Below are 13,467 nucleotides of genomic sequence, written 5' to 3'. Positions count from 1 at the left end.
TCAACGGAACCAAGTGCCATAAATCTCAAAATGTCTCTACCCACCGCACCTCTCGGTCGCAATGGCCCCCAAGTCACTCGCCTGGGCTTCGGCCTCATGGGCTTGTCCGCCTTCTATGGCCAGCCCAAACCCGACTCTGAGCGTCTAGCGCTGCTTGACCGAGCTCATGAGCTAGGCGAACGCTTCTGGGACTCTTCAGACATGTACGATTGTTGCAATGGCAAGCCCAGCAACAGCTGACAAGTGTTTTAGGTACGGCGACAACGAAGACTTGATCGGAAAGTGGTTCAAGGCCAATCCCGACAAGCGCGAGGACATCTTCCTTGCGACCAAATTCGCAGTCAAGAACATGGGTGCTGAGATTGACTCTTCTCCAGAATATGTCAAGGAGGCCGTCGAGAAATCTCTGCAACGTCTCGGGATTGAACAGATCGACCTCTACTACTGCCACCGTGTCGACCAGAAGACGCCCATTGAACTTACCGTTCAAGCCATGGCTGATCTCGTCAACCTCAAGAAAATCAAGTACCTCGGTCTCTCAGAAGTCAGCTCTGAAACCTTACGAAGAGCGCACAAGGTTCATCCCATCTCCGCTGTACAGGTCGAATACTCTCCATTCGCCCTGGAAATTGAGAGCAAGCAGATCGACCTACTGAAGACATGCCGTGAGCTAGGTGTGGCTGTAGTCGCTTACTCGCCTCTCAACCGCGGTATGCTGAGTGGCGCCCTCAAGGGCCCAGAGGACTTTGATGAAAGCGATTTCCGTCGGTTCGCGCCTCGTTTCAGTGCTGAGAACTTCCCCAAGAACCTCAAGCTCGTGGACCAAATCACCGAGGTTGCAAAGGCCAAGGGCGTCACTCCCAGCCAATTGACTTTGGCGTGGTTGATGGCGCAGGGTGAGGATATCTTCCCTATCCCGGGCACGACCAAGCCTGAACGCCTGGAGGAGAATGTGGGAAGTCTGAAAGTTGAAGTGAGCAAAGAGGAGGAACAGAAGATTCGCAAGGCATGCGAGGAGGTGGAGATTGGTGGTGGGCGTTACCCTGAGAGCTTTATGAAGTCGTGCTATGCTGATACGCCGTCACTTGAGCAGTACCGAGATGGTGGTGCAAGTGCAGGCGAAGATGGAAGTAACGGAAAGCCGACTAGGACAGCAGACATCATTGGCGGGTCGTAAAGTAGCACATTTAATGAGAACGAGCGAAAGACATCGATAATGTGGGAGAATGAAAGTATCCAAACGTACAATTCAACCCAACTCTTCAAATTAATCCTACTACGTCTTGTATTATGCTCAGCTTTAGCGTTCAGCTAGCTTTACTATAACATCAGTCTGCTTCACAAACCCAGCGTTCCTTGTCTTCCAAAGTCGATCGTGAGCCATGCGCATATCGAAACAGCGGAGGAGTTCTGGGACGAGTTTATGCACTTCAGCTAATGCAATCTGAAGAGACCACTGTAGTCAGCATACGAGCATTCGATGGGATCCTAGCACTGCCCTCTACGAAAAACTTACATTCTTTCCAATGCACGTCCTGGTCCCTGCGCCAAAGAACGGCATGCCTTTTTCCATTTCGAAGTTCCTAGTTTGGCTCTCATACCAGCGCTCTGGCCGAAACTGCATAGCGTCTTCTCCAAAGAGTTTCTTGTCATGTTACACGGTCTGTAGATTCACGCCAATGCCACATCCAGCCGGGATATAGTAGCCAGATAGTGTGATGCCCTGTGCAGGAGCAATACGACTCATGCTGACTCCGGTACTGGAAAACAGGCGCGAGGCTCCTTTCATGCATGCACTAGTGTAAGGTAGGCGTTCCTTTGACTCTGCGAAGCTGATCGGCGTGCTGAGGAGATGTTGTTGGGATTGGATTTCATGGGTCGCTTTGTATATAGCGTCGGGCGCCCTCACGAAAAAGTATAGAACTGCCCGCATGTTACTGGCGACGGACTCTGAGCCGGCCATTATACCAACCCAAGACTCCAATGTGACTTCTTTATGTGTAAACCAGCTGTCGCCATCTTTTTCGCGCACTGTACGTAGGAGCTTAGAGAGGATGTCATGACCTCTATCATCTTCCTCCTCTAAGCGCTGTGATCGAAGTTGTGTCTGGTGTTTGGCTTCCACCACTGTAGTGCGTATGGCTCTGAATCGTTTCAGCATACCCGGGATACACAAGGCCGCCAGCATGATGATGCTGCGCATATAGCTCGGTGCAACGGCGATGATATGTAGGAAGTGCCATTATAACGTATCGTGTTCCTATCGATTAAGCTGAGGATTTCCCATGAGTATCTGCTGTGCTTCCGTTGTAGGCACTGAACATGTTTAAGTAGTTTCGCCAAGGTGGCTGTAACCTCTCTGCAGCTGTGCGCACGACAGCTCGTAGTAGCCGCTGGGAGCTTCGCGAAGCAAGCTTAAGCATAAATCCAAAAAATACAGTTCTTCTGGCTATGCACGCAAATGTACAGTCCTGCGCTGTTCACATGTACTATGCCATGTCCATGCATCAAGCTGCAGTTACACGACGTGACGATAAGAGAAGGATGAGGGGAAAGAACCATGCAGGAGCAGCCACACCACAGTCAATGACCCTTTATACTCGCTCTATATTAGCAGATCGTATTCCGCAAGGACCAACGTGCATGGGAATATCGTATGGAATTGCATACTTGCTAGGGAATGAGCTGAATACGACGTGCGGAGAAGCTTGGGTATGGTGGCAAGTGTAGGTGTGGTGGAGTCGGGCGCACCGGCGCTAGCTGCGTTCAACAGATGTTGGGATGTTTCCGCTTTGGGACGAAAGAATCCCTGGCAGGGCATTGCGCGATTCCGGCGCTGACCTCACACCCGAGTCAACTTTCCACCACCTAGACATCTTTGCGTTTGCGCACACAACATTGCCGCGAATCCATAAAGAGATAGCAAGAGGAGCCAGTACATCAATCTGCCAAGCCATTGGCTCTCTCCAAGCATTCAGCATTCAGCAAAAGCATCCCAACCTCGCGCACATCTCCACCTTTGTCCAGCTTAGCCATGGGCTTCATCACCGGCTTCGTATGTGCTGTCAACCTCTTGTAGTCATGTCCGCTGACCAATGTAGCTCGGAGGCGTTACCCTCACTACAGGCGTTCTCTACCTCACCATCTCGCTGCACACACAAAACCGCATAACACAGGCCGCGCTCTTGAGACAGCAACGCCAAGTCCTCACCGAATTCTACGAGCCCAAGAAGCCAGAACCGGAGCCCACAAGTCGGGAAGTACCGGTTGGCCTAGCAGAGATGGCCAAGGACAGGTGGAACAGAAGCCTCGAGGAGGGCGTCAAGAAGGTGTACACGACAGATTGGAGGAGAGTACGGGAAGAAGCAGAGGACAGGGCGAGTGCCATAATGCAGAAGATCAGGGAGAGCAGCAAATGAGCGTTTGATCGCGCGTGTGTAAATTAAGAGCATGTGAAGGAGGCGCGATGACACGGCTGCGACGATACCCCTCTTGCGACTGTACAAATACTCGGTGTTTGCATTAGGGCCAGCAGAGATCCGAATGGGAGGGTAGGCTACCTCTGCAACATCTCTTCCTTTGCGTCAATCTCGTGATTTCACTTTTCGTCACTCTATTGATGTCTCTGCACTACCTGTTTCTATTGTTCGTTTCTATCTACATGGCAACACCACGCGTCTGCCTAGCTCCCCTCTCACCTAACAACATTAAATCAATTAAATCTTCGTCTCAAACAGCAGCGCACATGCCTGCGCAACCATGGCATCCCACGGCAAGGTCCTTGATCTGTTCGACGACCGCTACCTGGAATTACAAGACGTCGTCGGCAATGTCGAACCGCTACCCACACTTGTGCCCTATGAGCAATACAAGCAACACGCCATCACCTACCGCATGGATACGAACCATGACATCTTCATGGCGCTTCTCCAGGACTTCACAGAGCGCAAGGCACTAGAAACAGGCAAAGAGCTGTGGACGTGGTGTGTGCAGTGGGAGGTTGACGAAACGACCGCTCGCCAACCAGTTGCGGTACCGCACTCACCGAAGAAACCTCGTCTTGACTCGAGCCAGTCAGGCACTCCTACTACGCAGTCGCCTTCAAGGCGTGGTGCGCCTCCAATAACCGCCCAGGTTCGCAAAATAGATCCCGAGTTGATGCATCAGGAGGACATGTTGCGCATACTGGTCGACATTGTGCAGGTCAACAGCACCGTGGTACCAAACTTCATCGAGTTCCTATATAGGTGGATCGACTTTTACGAGGGAGACGGAAAGGCTTTGAACGCGGCCCTATATGGAGAGATCCCGAGCTTATGGGACTTTGAATATCATCCGATTCTTGTCCCCGAGGACGTCAGAAAGAAGCTGGACGAGGCAAATGGTATCACCAGAGACGGCAAGAAAGATGGAGCGGGAAACGAGACGCCAAAACACGCCAACGCAGAAGAGCTCACCCAGAACTCGCCCACCAAGAAGATGCGGCAAAAGCCCGATCTGGCGGTATTAGAGCGCAAGGCGGAAGAGAGCGAGCGCCTACAGTACCGCGAAGTACACTTCGGTATACAGCCACCGAAGCTCAACGAGCCTCTGCCGCCTCTTATCAACATCCCTCGAGACCGGGTCAAGCGGGCGAAGTACCATGTTGCTTGCTTCAAATCACGCCAACGCGCCCTCTATCTGCTCATGGAAGCAGGGGTTACCCCACAGCAGTTGAGAGATTACAATAGGTGTCAAAAAGTGAGTCTGAAAGACACGCCACCGCTTGAGGGAGCAGGCGGCCTCGAGAACTACGAGAGGGATGCGAAACTTGCACAGATGATTCATTTGGCCAAAGAGAAACATAGAGCGAAACAGATGGAGATTACTATCAGTCACAAGTTGGCAGACGAGGCTCAGCTTGCTGCTCACAGTACTGTTCCCGCAGGCTCATCTGGTGTGCCTCTTATTCCCATCACGCCCTTAAACAACCACCGTCTAGATAAGGTTGGCCAGATATTGCGTAGGATTCAGCAGACCAGAGGTGAGGGAGAACAGAGGATCAACATCGTTCCTACGCCGCTTGTGGGTAAAATGAAAAGCAGACTTTTCGAAGGCGCGAGAGACAGAGCAGCCTTACAAGAAATGTTTGAACGTGACGGTGGGCTACCAAAATCACGCTCTCCTGCCAACGCTGCTGGTGGTGGGCCGACGGACGACGACGACACCAGTACTCCCAGAGGCGGGATGGGTATACTTCCTAGACCGTCACTGCCGCCACCCACAACAACTCCTCGTCCAAACCTACCACCGCCACCGCGTCCACCTCCAGCAATGATGTCCACTCAACCTCGAGGCCCATTCGTCCCCAACACCGCGCAGCTCTCGCAGCCCTCGCAGTCCCAATTTCAATCCAGCCACTGCGGTCTGCCTGCTTCGGAAGTTGCCCCTCCTAGGGCACCGATACCACCACATATAGCGGAGATCATGCGAAACGTTACTCCAACTCAAGCACGCCTACTAATACCAGCGCTGAACCAGCAGGCAAACCTGGCCACGAACCGGGCCAGAGCCCAACAGACTGTCCAAACTGGACAGGCAAGTGTGCAAAGTCCTCATTCTATTAGCAATACCGGATTCAACGCTTCGAACATGGTACAAAGAGCATCGAATCCGCCTACGAGTACGGGGCTAGCCCCATACCCTCGGCCACCTGTTCTGGCAGCACCTCGACCTCCAAATGCAACTGTGTCCAATCCGCAGTTTTCAGCCCAACTTCCGCCGCTTATAGCTTTTGGTGGAGGTTTCGTTCCCTACAGAGCTCGAACGCCGCCGCCACCACCACCTGGGTTTGAACACGATGGCCCTTTTATATCTGAAAACATGCCTCCTCATCTCGGGCCGCCGGCGCTGCCGCCGGCCCACGCCTCTGCCCAATTTCAACCTGCTACTTACCGGTCGCATTTGTCTCAACAAGCTCAGACACCGTCTTATCCGGTTGGACCTGGCTTCTCTACCCCTGCACCACCACCCGGTTTTGCGCAGCGCCTTTTAGCCCAGGGGCATGCTGCCAGGTTCTATCAGGGACTTCAGAATGTTGGACCACCATTACTACAAGCATCGGATCAGCTGAATATCAACAGGCCAGTCGGCCAGACTAGATCAAACCAGGAGCGTCAACAGGGGCCTCATACCCCCTTCTCTCTGAATCCTCTTTTGACACCTCCTCACGTTGGTATGCAACGCACCGCTCCATCGCCACTTACGCTTCGACCACCACCCTCACCAATACCATCCCTGGCACCAAGCCTATTAGCCACCTCTCCCTTCGCCACCTCCCACCGCGGTATTCCCGTCCAAATCTACCTGCCCGGGATCCTCGTCCCCTCTAACACCATTGGACCCGGCGGAATGAAATTAGGCAACAACGGTTGTGCCGAGACGGATGCTTTCCTTCTCGGTCATACGCACCCGCGAAGCGGGAAAATCACTCTTAGTCGCACTGTCTTCCTACCATTGGGCGTGTGGAGCAATGCGCAGGACAGAGTGCGAAAGGGCAAGTACAAGGTATTGGAGAGCTATATAGCGCCTGTTAGAGGCACTTCGACCCCGCATCGTGCTATTTACGAGAAGGCAAGGCAGGCCTATGGAATGATGAAGACTGTGTCGCCGGCAGCAAGGGAGCGGGAATTGACAAAGAGGTGGAGGGCTAGTAGGGGGAGGATGAAGGAGACTGAGAGGGGCGCAGTCTGGGAAGGTTGGGCCGTGGATATTGATGGGGAAATTACGATGAGCAGGGAGGATAGGATGGGTGCTTTTGTGCAGGATGCGTTGATCGATGGGGTTGATCAGGATAGCGAGGAGGTGAGGAGGAGGAAGGAGATTGATGAGTTGCTTGAGATGGATGAGGCATGGGATTATGAAGAAGATGATGAGGATGTGCATATGCAAGGCTAGGTTTGGATTGACGGAATGTTGCGGTGTTTATGAGCCGCATCAGGGGGCAAGAATCTATCGTGCTGGGCTCTCTGATTTCGGTCTTGTAGCCAAGCTAGACTAGATACACCGTCCACCATCCACTTCGAGATTGACTCCGGTAATGAAGCCTGCTTCCTTGCTTGCCATGAAGATACACGCATTCACCACATCGTCCACTTCTCCAATTCTGCCCATAGGGACATTCGACGTAAACTTCGTCCTGTTCTCTGGCGTATCTTCCATCCCTGTGAAAGCCGAGAAAAGACCCGTTCCGGTGACAAGAGGGCAGATGGACACGACGCGGATCTGATGCGGACCGTACTCTGCTGCAAGTCCTTTTGTCGCCTGAATGACATGTGAGTAAATGAAAGGCTGATGTATCATAGAGAGTATAAGAAGACATAACTTACATTCCATATTGCGCCTTTACTCGCGTTATACCACACCAGACCAGGTCTTGGCCGCGTGGCCCCAACACTGGCGATGTTGATAATCACACCTCCTTCTTTACGCTCTATAGCTTGATCGACCCAAGCATTGCAGCCCAGATACACACCCTTGACATTGACATCAAAGACCTTGTCGAATTCATCCTCGGTGACAGTTGAGGTAGGCTTGTTAGTATAACTCCAACCTGCGTTGTTCACGAGGATGTCACAGCGGCCGAACTTTTCGATGCAAGCTGAGACGGTGGCTTTCCAGTCTGAGGTTTTGGTCACGTCCATTTTGTGGAAGGCAAGGGATGAGGGATTTGTTGCTGCGGTTGCTTCGCCGCCCGATTGATTGATATCGCAGACGAGGACTTTGGCTCCTTCAGAGGCCATGCCTTTCGAGATGCCGGCGCCGAATCCCGAGCCGCCGCCTGTTAGGATTGTTAGTTGGAGATGGACGGAAGGGTATCAGGATGCGATGTACCAGTTACGATGGCGACTTTGCCGTCTAATCTGCCCATGATGAGATTTTTGGATGGTTGTGTTCCACAATATGCGGGTGATAGAATGGATTGTGGTTACTCGAAAACGATATTGGATTGCCAGAGTCGATGCCGAATGTCGGACAGGCAGCAGCGATGTTGATGTTGTGATTACAAAAAGGATATCACGATCTTGCCCACCATTTCATGGATCCAAATGTCTGCCATCGGTATTGCATCCCCAATCACCGTCAACCAACTAGTCATCGTATGGGGTCCAGCACAGCAGTGAGGGGTAAGCTTGATGCCCCGCATGGAGTTGACGTCGTGTTGGAAGACCACCGAGGTCTGAACCAATTGGAGGTCATCTCCGCCGATAGCTCCCTTGCGTTCAACGTGTCTGGCGTCTCCCCGGGCCATCTTTCCTGGAATAGCCGGGGGTACTCACTAGTAAGTGCGTCAATCATGTAGGCTATATGGTGGAAGGTGGGGAAGCTTTCGTTTCTGGAAATGCATGTGTTAGTGATCGCGGAATCGCCGCGCCTTCTGGTCGAGCATCGCGACTTGTCCTCTCCAAACCACATTGCTTTGCGCTCACTATGTTCGGCTATTGATCCATAGCTTCCAATACGAGTAATTACCAGGTCATAAGTATACGTGGACAAGGTCCAAATCAATAGCAAAATGGCCTCGGACAGCAAACACCAACTACCATTCAAGGTGTGCACAGACTTACTTGATAACGTTTTCATCTCGTACTGATATACACAAGCTCAAAAATCCGGATTTGCTCCACAACCTATCTTTTGTGAACGGCGACTGGGTACGAGCAAAATCAGGAAAGACATTCGAAGTAGTTGGTCTGTCATTGGAGCACACCTGAAGACTGCGATCTGACATGCAATTAGACCCTGGAACTGGGAAGCCGTGGATCGAATGTCCTACTAACGATGCATCCGATGTAGACGATGCTGTCAAAAGCTCATACGAATGTTTCCAGAACTACAAGAAGATCAGTCCCCGACAACGGGCGCAGATGCTCTACCGATGGGACGCTCTGATCAAGGAGAACAGAGACGACATAGCGACCATCCTTGTGTACGAGACCGGAAAACCTATGTCTGAGGCGTATGGAGAGATCGACTACTCGACAGGCTTCACGTGGTGGTTTGCTGGAGAGGCCGAACGTATTCAGGGCAGTGTCTTCACTCCTGCACTATCAAACAGACGCATCTTCACAATCAAACAGCCGCTCGGTGTTGCTGCCGCCTTGGTACCATGGAACTTTCCCATCGCCATGGTCCTTCGCAAAGCTGGCGCGGCGTTGGCTGCGGGTTGTACAATGATCGTGAAGCCCAGCCCAGAGACACCAATTACTATACTTACACTTGCGTACCTCGCGCAACAAGCTGGATTCCCCAAAGGCGCTTTGAATGTCCTGACCACGGATCTCGATAAGACACCAGAACTCAGTGAAGCACTCTGCCGACATCCGCTTGTGAGCAAAGTCACATTTACAGGCTCTACACGCGTTGGAAAGCTAGTTGCCAAGATGTGTGCCGATAACTTGAAGAAAGTCACACTGGAGCTGGGAGGCAACTGCCCTGTTCTGATTTTCGATGATGCAAATATTGAGCAGGCTATGACTCAGATCTTCGCATTGAAATACCGACACGCGGGCCAAGCGTGTATCACTGCGAATCGAATATACGTTCAATCTGGTATTTTTGAAAAGTTCCTGGAACGCTGGAATGCAGAGACGCAAAAGATCGTTGTCGGTCACGGTTCAGATGAGAAGACCACAATGGGACCAGTGACCACCCCAAGAGGTGTCGAAAAAGCACTTGCCCTTGTTGAAGATGCGAAGAAAAAAGGCGCGAAAATCCACACGGGTGGTAACAAGATCGAGAAAGACGGTGGCTACTTCTTTGAACCTACTGTCATTACTGGCGTTACGTCAGACATGGACATTGCCAACGAAGAGGCTTTCGCCCCGATCAGTACATTCATCAAGTTTGACACTGAAGACGAAGCGGTCAAGGAAGCCAACGATACCAGTATGGGTCTCGCTTCCTATTGCTTCACAAAGAACGTTGATCGCACTTGGAGACTGTTTGAGAACCTGGAGGCTGGTATGATCGGGCTGAACACGGTATGCCAGGAACTGATACACTAGAAAACCTGTACTAATCTATTACAGGGTAACTCTTCTGCTGCGGAGTCGCCATTTGGTGGCATCAAGCAATCCGGCTATGGCAAGGAGTCTGGGAAGGATGTCGCTGTGAATGAGTATTTGATTACCAAGACCGGCACCTTCACACTAGAGGGGCAATCATGAGTTACTAGCTAGTTCTCAAGGTTGATATATGTTTCGAACACATGCACTGACGTCCACCTGTGACGTGACCCTGGCTGTCATTGAGGGACAATGAGTGTAAGCTTAGCCGGCTTGTTGTAGCGTGAAAGCACGTCCTTGATTCAGACTTCCATTTGTTTCATCTTCACCGTTATCTTGATATATAAACTATCGTTAGTGGTGGATCACACTCCCGAACAATTGTATTGTCGGGCGCTCCAACATTGCACGTGATCACGTTAGTGCCCGCCCGCGCTTTGGAGCTTACGGCGCGCCGCTTCTCCAGCTCTCGAACTTCCACCAACAACCTCACTCAATTGCTGAAACCTCCTTGTCGGGACCTCGCCACCATGGACGACACTGATATGACCGATGTCGCTTACGATATTGACATTGACGTAGGCGAAGACATAGCACCAGTAGCCCAACCGTCGCAACCACAGCAGGTTGTCCAAGTGAGCATTGCGCAAGGCTGCACAACACAGGGCGCAATGGACTGACTTGCGCACAATAGAACAACGCGGCGGAACCAGAGCGAGGCGTACCCGCAGCTTATACCGAGGATATCATCGTACACGAAGCATGGCCGGAATCCCTCAACCTCCAGGGCGTGAGCGACTTCGACCCCAACGATCCGCTATACTGGGCTATGGAGCATTGTCAGTCAGACCCGCGCGTCAAACAACTGCGCTGGGTGAATGACAACTCGGTCAACCTAGAGTTCTACAACAAGGAAGATGCGGCGCTCGCCCTGAGTATCCTCACACACCCCGACAATGGTGACTTCAGCAACGTCTCCATGCAAGAAGCCCGGAAAGCGAAGCCATACTCGAAGAAGCCCAACAGTGTCCTCATGGTCAGGCAGTCTAATGCTGGAGATCAGAAGCCGAGGGGCGCGGCCACCCGAAGTAACTACTACCAGCGGAACCCAGATGTGGCTGGCAATCGCCAGAGGGAGCCCCGACGGAAGGCACCTCCAAAGAAAGACTTTCTAGATTATGGCGACGAGGATATGGGGTCCAGGGAGCGGCCAAGGCGGAGGAATAGTGGAGACGAGTCCATGGGCGATTCGGGCGTTGACCAGAGGGGCCCGCGCCGGAACGGACGAGACTTTCGAGAGGACCGCGACGGACGAGACCACCGGGGTCGCGGCAGAGGAGGTCGCCAGTCAGCTTCTGGTAGACTCAAGAACGATGCTCAAGGCCAAGACGTCGACTCCTACCGACCAGGCTCAAGAAGGTACGTCAGCACAACTCCTCCGTTTGTTGGTTAGCAAGCTAACAGTCTCAGTCCGCACGAACCACGCTTCGGTCGTCTACGAGGACGCAGCGCCTCCCCTGCCTCTAACGAAGAAGGCGACGGTCGTTTCGGATTCGCAGAGAACGAAACGCACGCAGGTCGCCGTCGGTACCGCAGCCGAAGTCGCAGCCGCAACAACCGACGTCGACGTGAACCTAGTATGGATCGTTGGACACACGACCGTGCCAACTATGATCGTCAGGGTGGCCCTGCGGGTGGCGAACGTTGGCAGAAGGACGCTTTCTTTGTTGACACTTCACCAATGGGCAATCACCATCGGTCAAATGCTATAGATGTATCCAAGACGCGGGGAGGAGGGGAATCGCTACTTTCGCGCATGACCAAGAACGGACAGCCTGTGCTACCGCAGCAGAAGCGATCACTAGCTGACAGGATCACACGCGACGACGACAGTTCCGAAGAGTTGTTTGGCCGCCTAAAGGGTGATGACCGTGATCCTTACGTTACCGACTTCTCTGAACCAGCACGGTCTCGTCGCGGTTTAGCAGATCGCATCACGCGCGACGGCGACATCAACATTCGCGGTCAGGGACGAAACCGAAGCCAAGAAGGAATCAACATCCGCGGATCTGCAGAGCGAAGCGGAGGAGGCGGCATCAACATACGTGGTGTGGCGAGCGGTGCCTAGAATGCTTCCGCTACTGAGCGAGATGGACGCGAAAATATGAGAAGTTACCGGTCTTCCAGAAATGGTGACGGCTTCGACATCACTCTGATCCGTCGCCGTCGTAGCTTTGGGATCATCATGGAGGACCCTGAGTTTTGAGCAGAGATTGAACATAATGGACATGGCACCCTATGGGCGGCTATCGTAGCGGGTCTGAATGAAGTTGCTTACTACTCTATTCTACTGTAGAGTGTGTGTGTTTGTGTTTTTGCCTTGTCTTGCATACTACAGCGGAGTGACACCCACCCAGAAGCGTCCCCAAAACTGCGAGTCTTCTTTTGCATAAGGCAAGCTGAAGGTTTAAAGATAAATCCAGATACCAGACTATAATAATCACTCTAGACATATTGCCGTTTCTTCCGCTTCGTAACTTGGGGTGGGAGAAAAACCTTTATGACTTGACATGCAAGTATACATATATCAAAATTACAGCATAGTACGAAGCTGCAAAAAACAATCGAAGCTCATAGGACTCATTAGGGAAGGATAGAATACATGGTGCTGTCGCTAAACCACATGCAAATGCGTCCGTGTCATGATAAGCCTCTCCCTTGTGGTCTTCTCGTTGTTTCTCGTCACGCGTCGATTGAGAAGCAATCACTGACCACGCGCACGTGAACCTTTCATTCATGCTTCCAGCAAACACACGCACATGATATATAGCTTGCAGCCTCTATTTGCTTCTCACATTCATCACTCTGACTCTACTAGGCATCTACTATCACTATAACTACGCTCTTGTATGATAATCCGGTTGTCCTGACTAACCGCTTCATAGGATTTATTCTAGGTTCTACGTCGGTCTCCCTCTCGCCATCTGCTTCCTTCGTTCCTCCAAAAAATACAGAAAAATATCATAAAAATACAGTCGAGCTAATTTTCTCGCATGACGAACATCGTCATCATCAACATCGACAACATCGATACCGAGCTACATTACTCCAAACCGCCCACTCCCTTTATCGACGTGCATCTCTTTTCCGCCACCCACTCCTTCTCTTCCCGCGACCTTTTCAAGTGGGCAAAGCGACATACCATCCCGAACAGTACTAGTTTCTGCATTGTGCGTCGATGTGAATTTGTTTCTTTTATCAGTAACTTGGGACCAGTCGAACAGGACTCTGAGGTTTCTTTTATAGGAGTTTAAATCGCCAAATTGATTTTCCTGCGGCATTAGATTCGAGAATGAACTTCTGAGACCTGCTGGCAGGTAAGTCAATTTATTTCTTTATTTCTCAAATCGGTGGGTGGATA

The 13,467-nt window shown here is 51.8% G+C and overlaps 6 protein-coding genes across 6 annotated transcripts; 5 read left to right on the top strand and 1 right to left on the bottom strand.

Annotated features, from left to right (window-relative positions):
* Window positions 1-30: 30 nt before the first annotated feature.
* ALTATR162_LOCUS10060 (uncharacterized protein) lies at window positions 31-1,177 on the top strand (the record flags this gene model as incomplete). Its single annotated transcript, XM_043317696.1, has 2 exons — window positions 31-203; window positions 253-1,177. The coding sequence occupies 2 exons, from the start codon at window positions 31-33 to the stop codon at window positions 1,175-1,177; spliced, it is 1,098 nt and encodes a 365-aa protein (XP_043173631.1).
* A 1,857-nt stretch (window positions 1,178-3,034) lies between these two features.
* On the top strand, window positions 3,035-3,419 carry ALTATR162_LOCUS10059 (uncharacterized protein; the record flags this gene model as incomplete). The annotated part of the gene is made up of 2 exons (XM_043317695.1): window positions 3,035-3,055; window positions 3,102-3,419. 2 exons carry the CDS (start codon window positions 3,035-3,037, stop codon window positions 3,417-3,419), a joined length of 339 nt encoding a protein of 112 aa, XP_043173630.1.
* Window positions 3,420-3,759: 340 nt separating this feature from the next.
* ALTATR162_LOCUS10058 (uncharacterized protein) lies at window positions 3,760-6,936 on the top strand (the record flags this gene model as incomplete). The annotated part of the gene is made up of 1 exon (XM_043317694.1): window positions 3,760-6,936. One exon carries the CDS (start codon window positions 3,760-3,762, stop codon window positions 6,934-6,936), a length of 3,177 nt encoding a protein of 1,058 aa, XP_043173629.1.
* Window positions 6,937-7,035: 99 nt separating this feature from the next.
* On the bottom strand, window positions 7,036-7,909 carry ALTATR162_LOCUS10057 (uncharacterized protein; the record flags this gene model as incomplete). Its single annotated transcript, XM_043317693.1, has 3 exons — window positions 7,036-7,302; window positions 7,368-7,819; window positions 7,873-7,909. The coding sequence occupies 3 exons, from the start codon at window positions 7,907-7,909 to the stop codon at window positions 7,036-7,038; spliced, it is 756 nt and encodes a 251-aa protein (XP_043173628.1).
* Window positions 7,910-8,554: 645 nt separating this feature from the next.
* ALTATR162_LOCUS10056 (uncharacterized protein) lies at window positions 8,555-10,208 on the top strand (the record flags this gene model as incomplete). Its single annotated transcript, XM_043317692.1, has 4 exons — window positions 8,555-8,590; window positions 8,643-8,730; window positions 8,779-10,022; window positions 10,071-10,208. 4 exons carry the CDS (start codon window positions 8,555-8,557, stop codon window positions 10,206-10,208), a joined length of 1,506 nt encoding a protein of 501 aa, XP_043173627.1.
* A 368-nt stretch (window positions 10,209-10,576) lies between these two features.
* Window positions 10,577-12,174, top strand: ALTATR162_LOCUS10055 (uncharacterized protein; the record flags this gene model as incomplete). The annotated part of the gene is made up of 3 exons (XM_043317691.1): window positions 10,577-10,681; window positions 10,741-11,465; window positions 11,517-12,174. 3 exons carry the CDS (start codon window positions 10,577-10,579, stop codon window positions 12,172-12,174), a joined length of 1,488 nt encoding a protein of 495 aa, XP_043173626.1.
* Window positions 12,175-13,467: the final 1,293 nt, after the last annotated feature.

This window comes from Alternaria atra, assembly GCF_907166805.1.
Source record: "Alternaria atra isolate CS162 genome assembly, contig: 32, whole genome shotgun sequence".
Lineage (NCBI taxonomy): Eukaryota > Fungi > Ascomycota > Dothideomycetes > Pleosporales > Pleosporaceae > Alternaria > Alternaria atra.
This window is presented reverse-complemented; position numbering and strand designations above follow the sequence as displayed.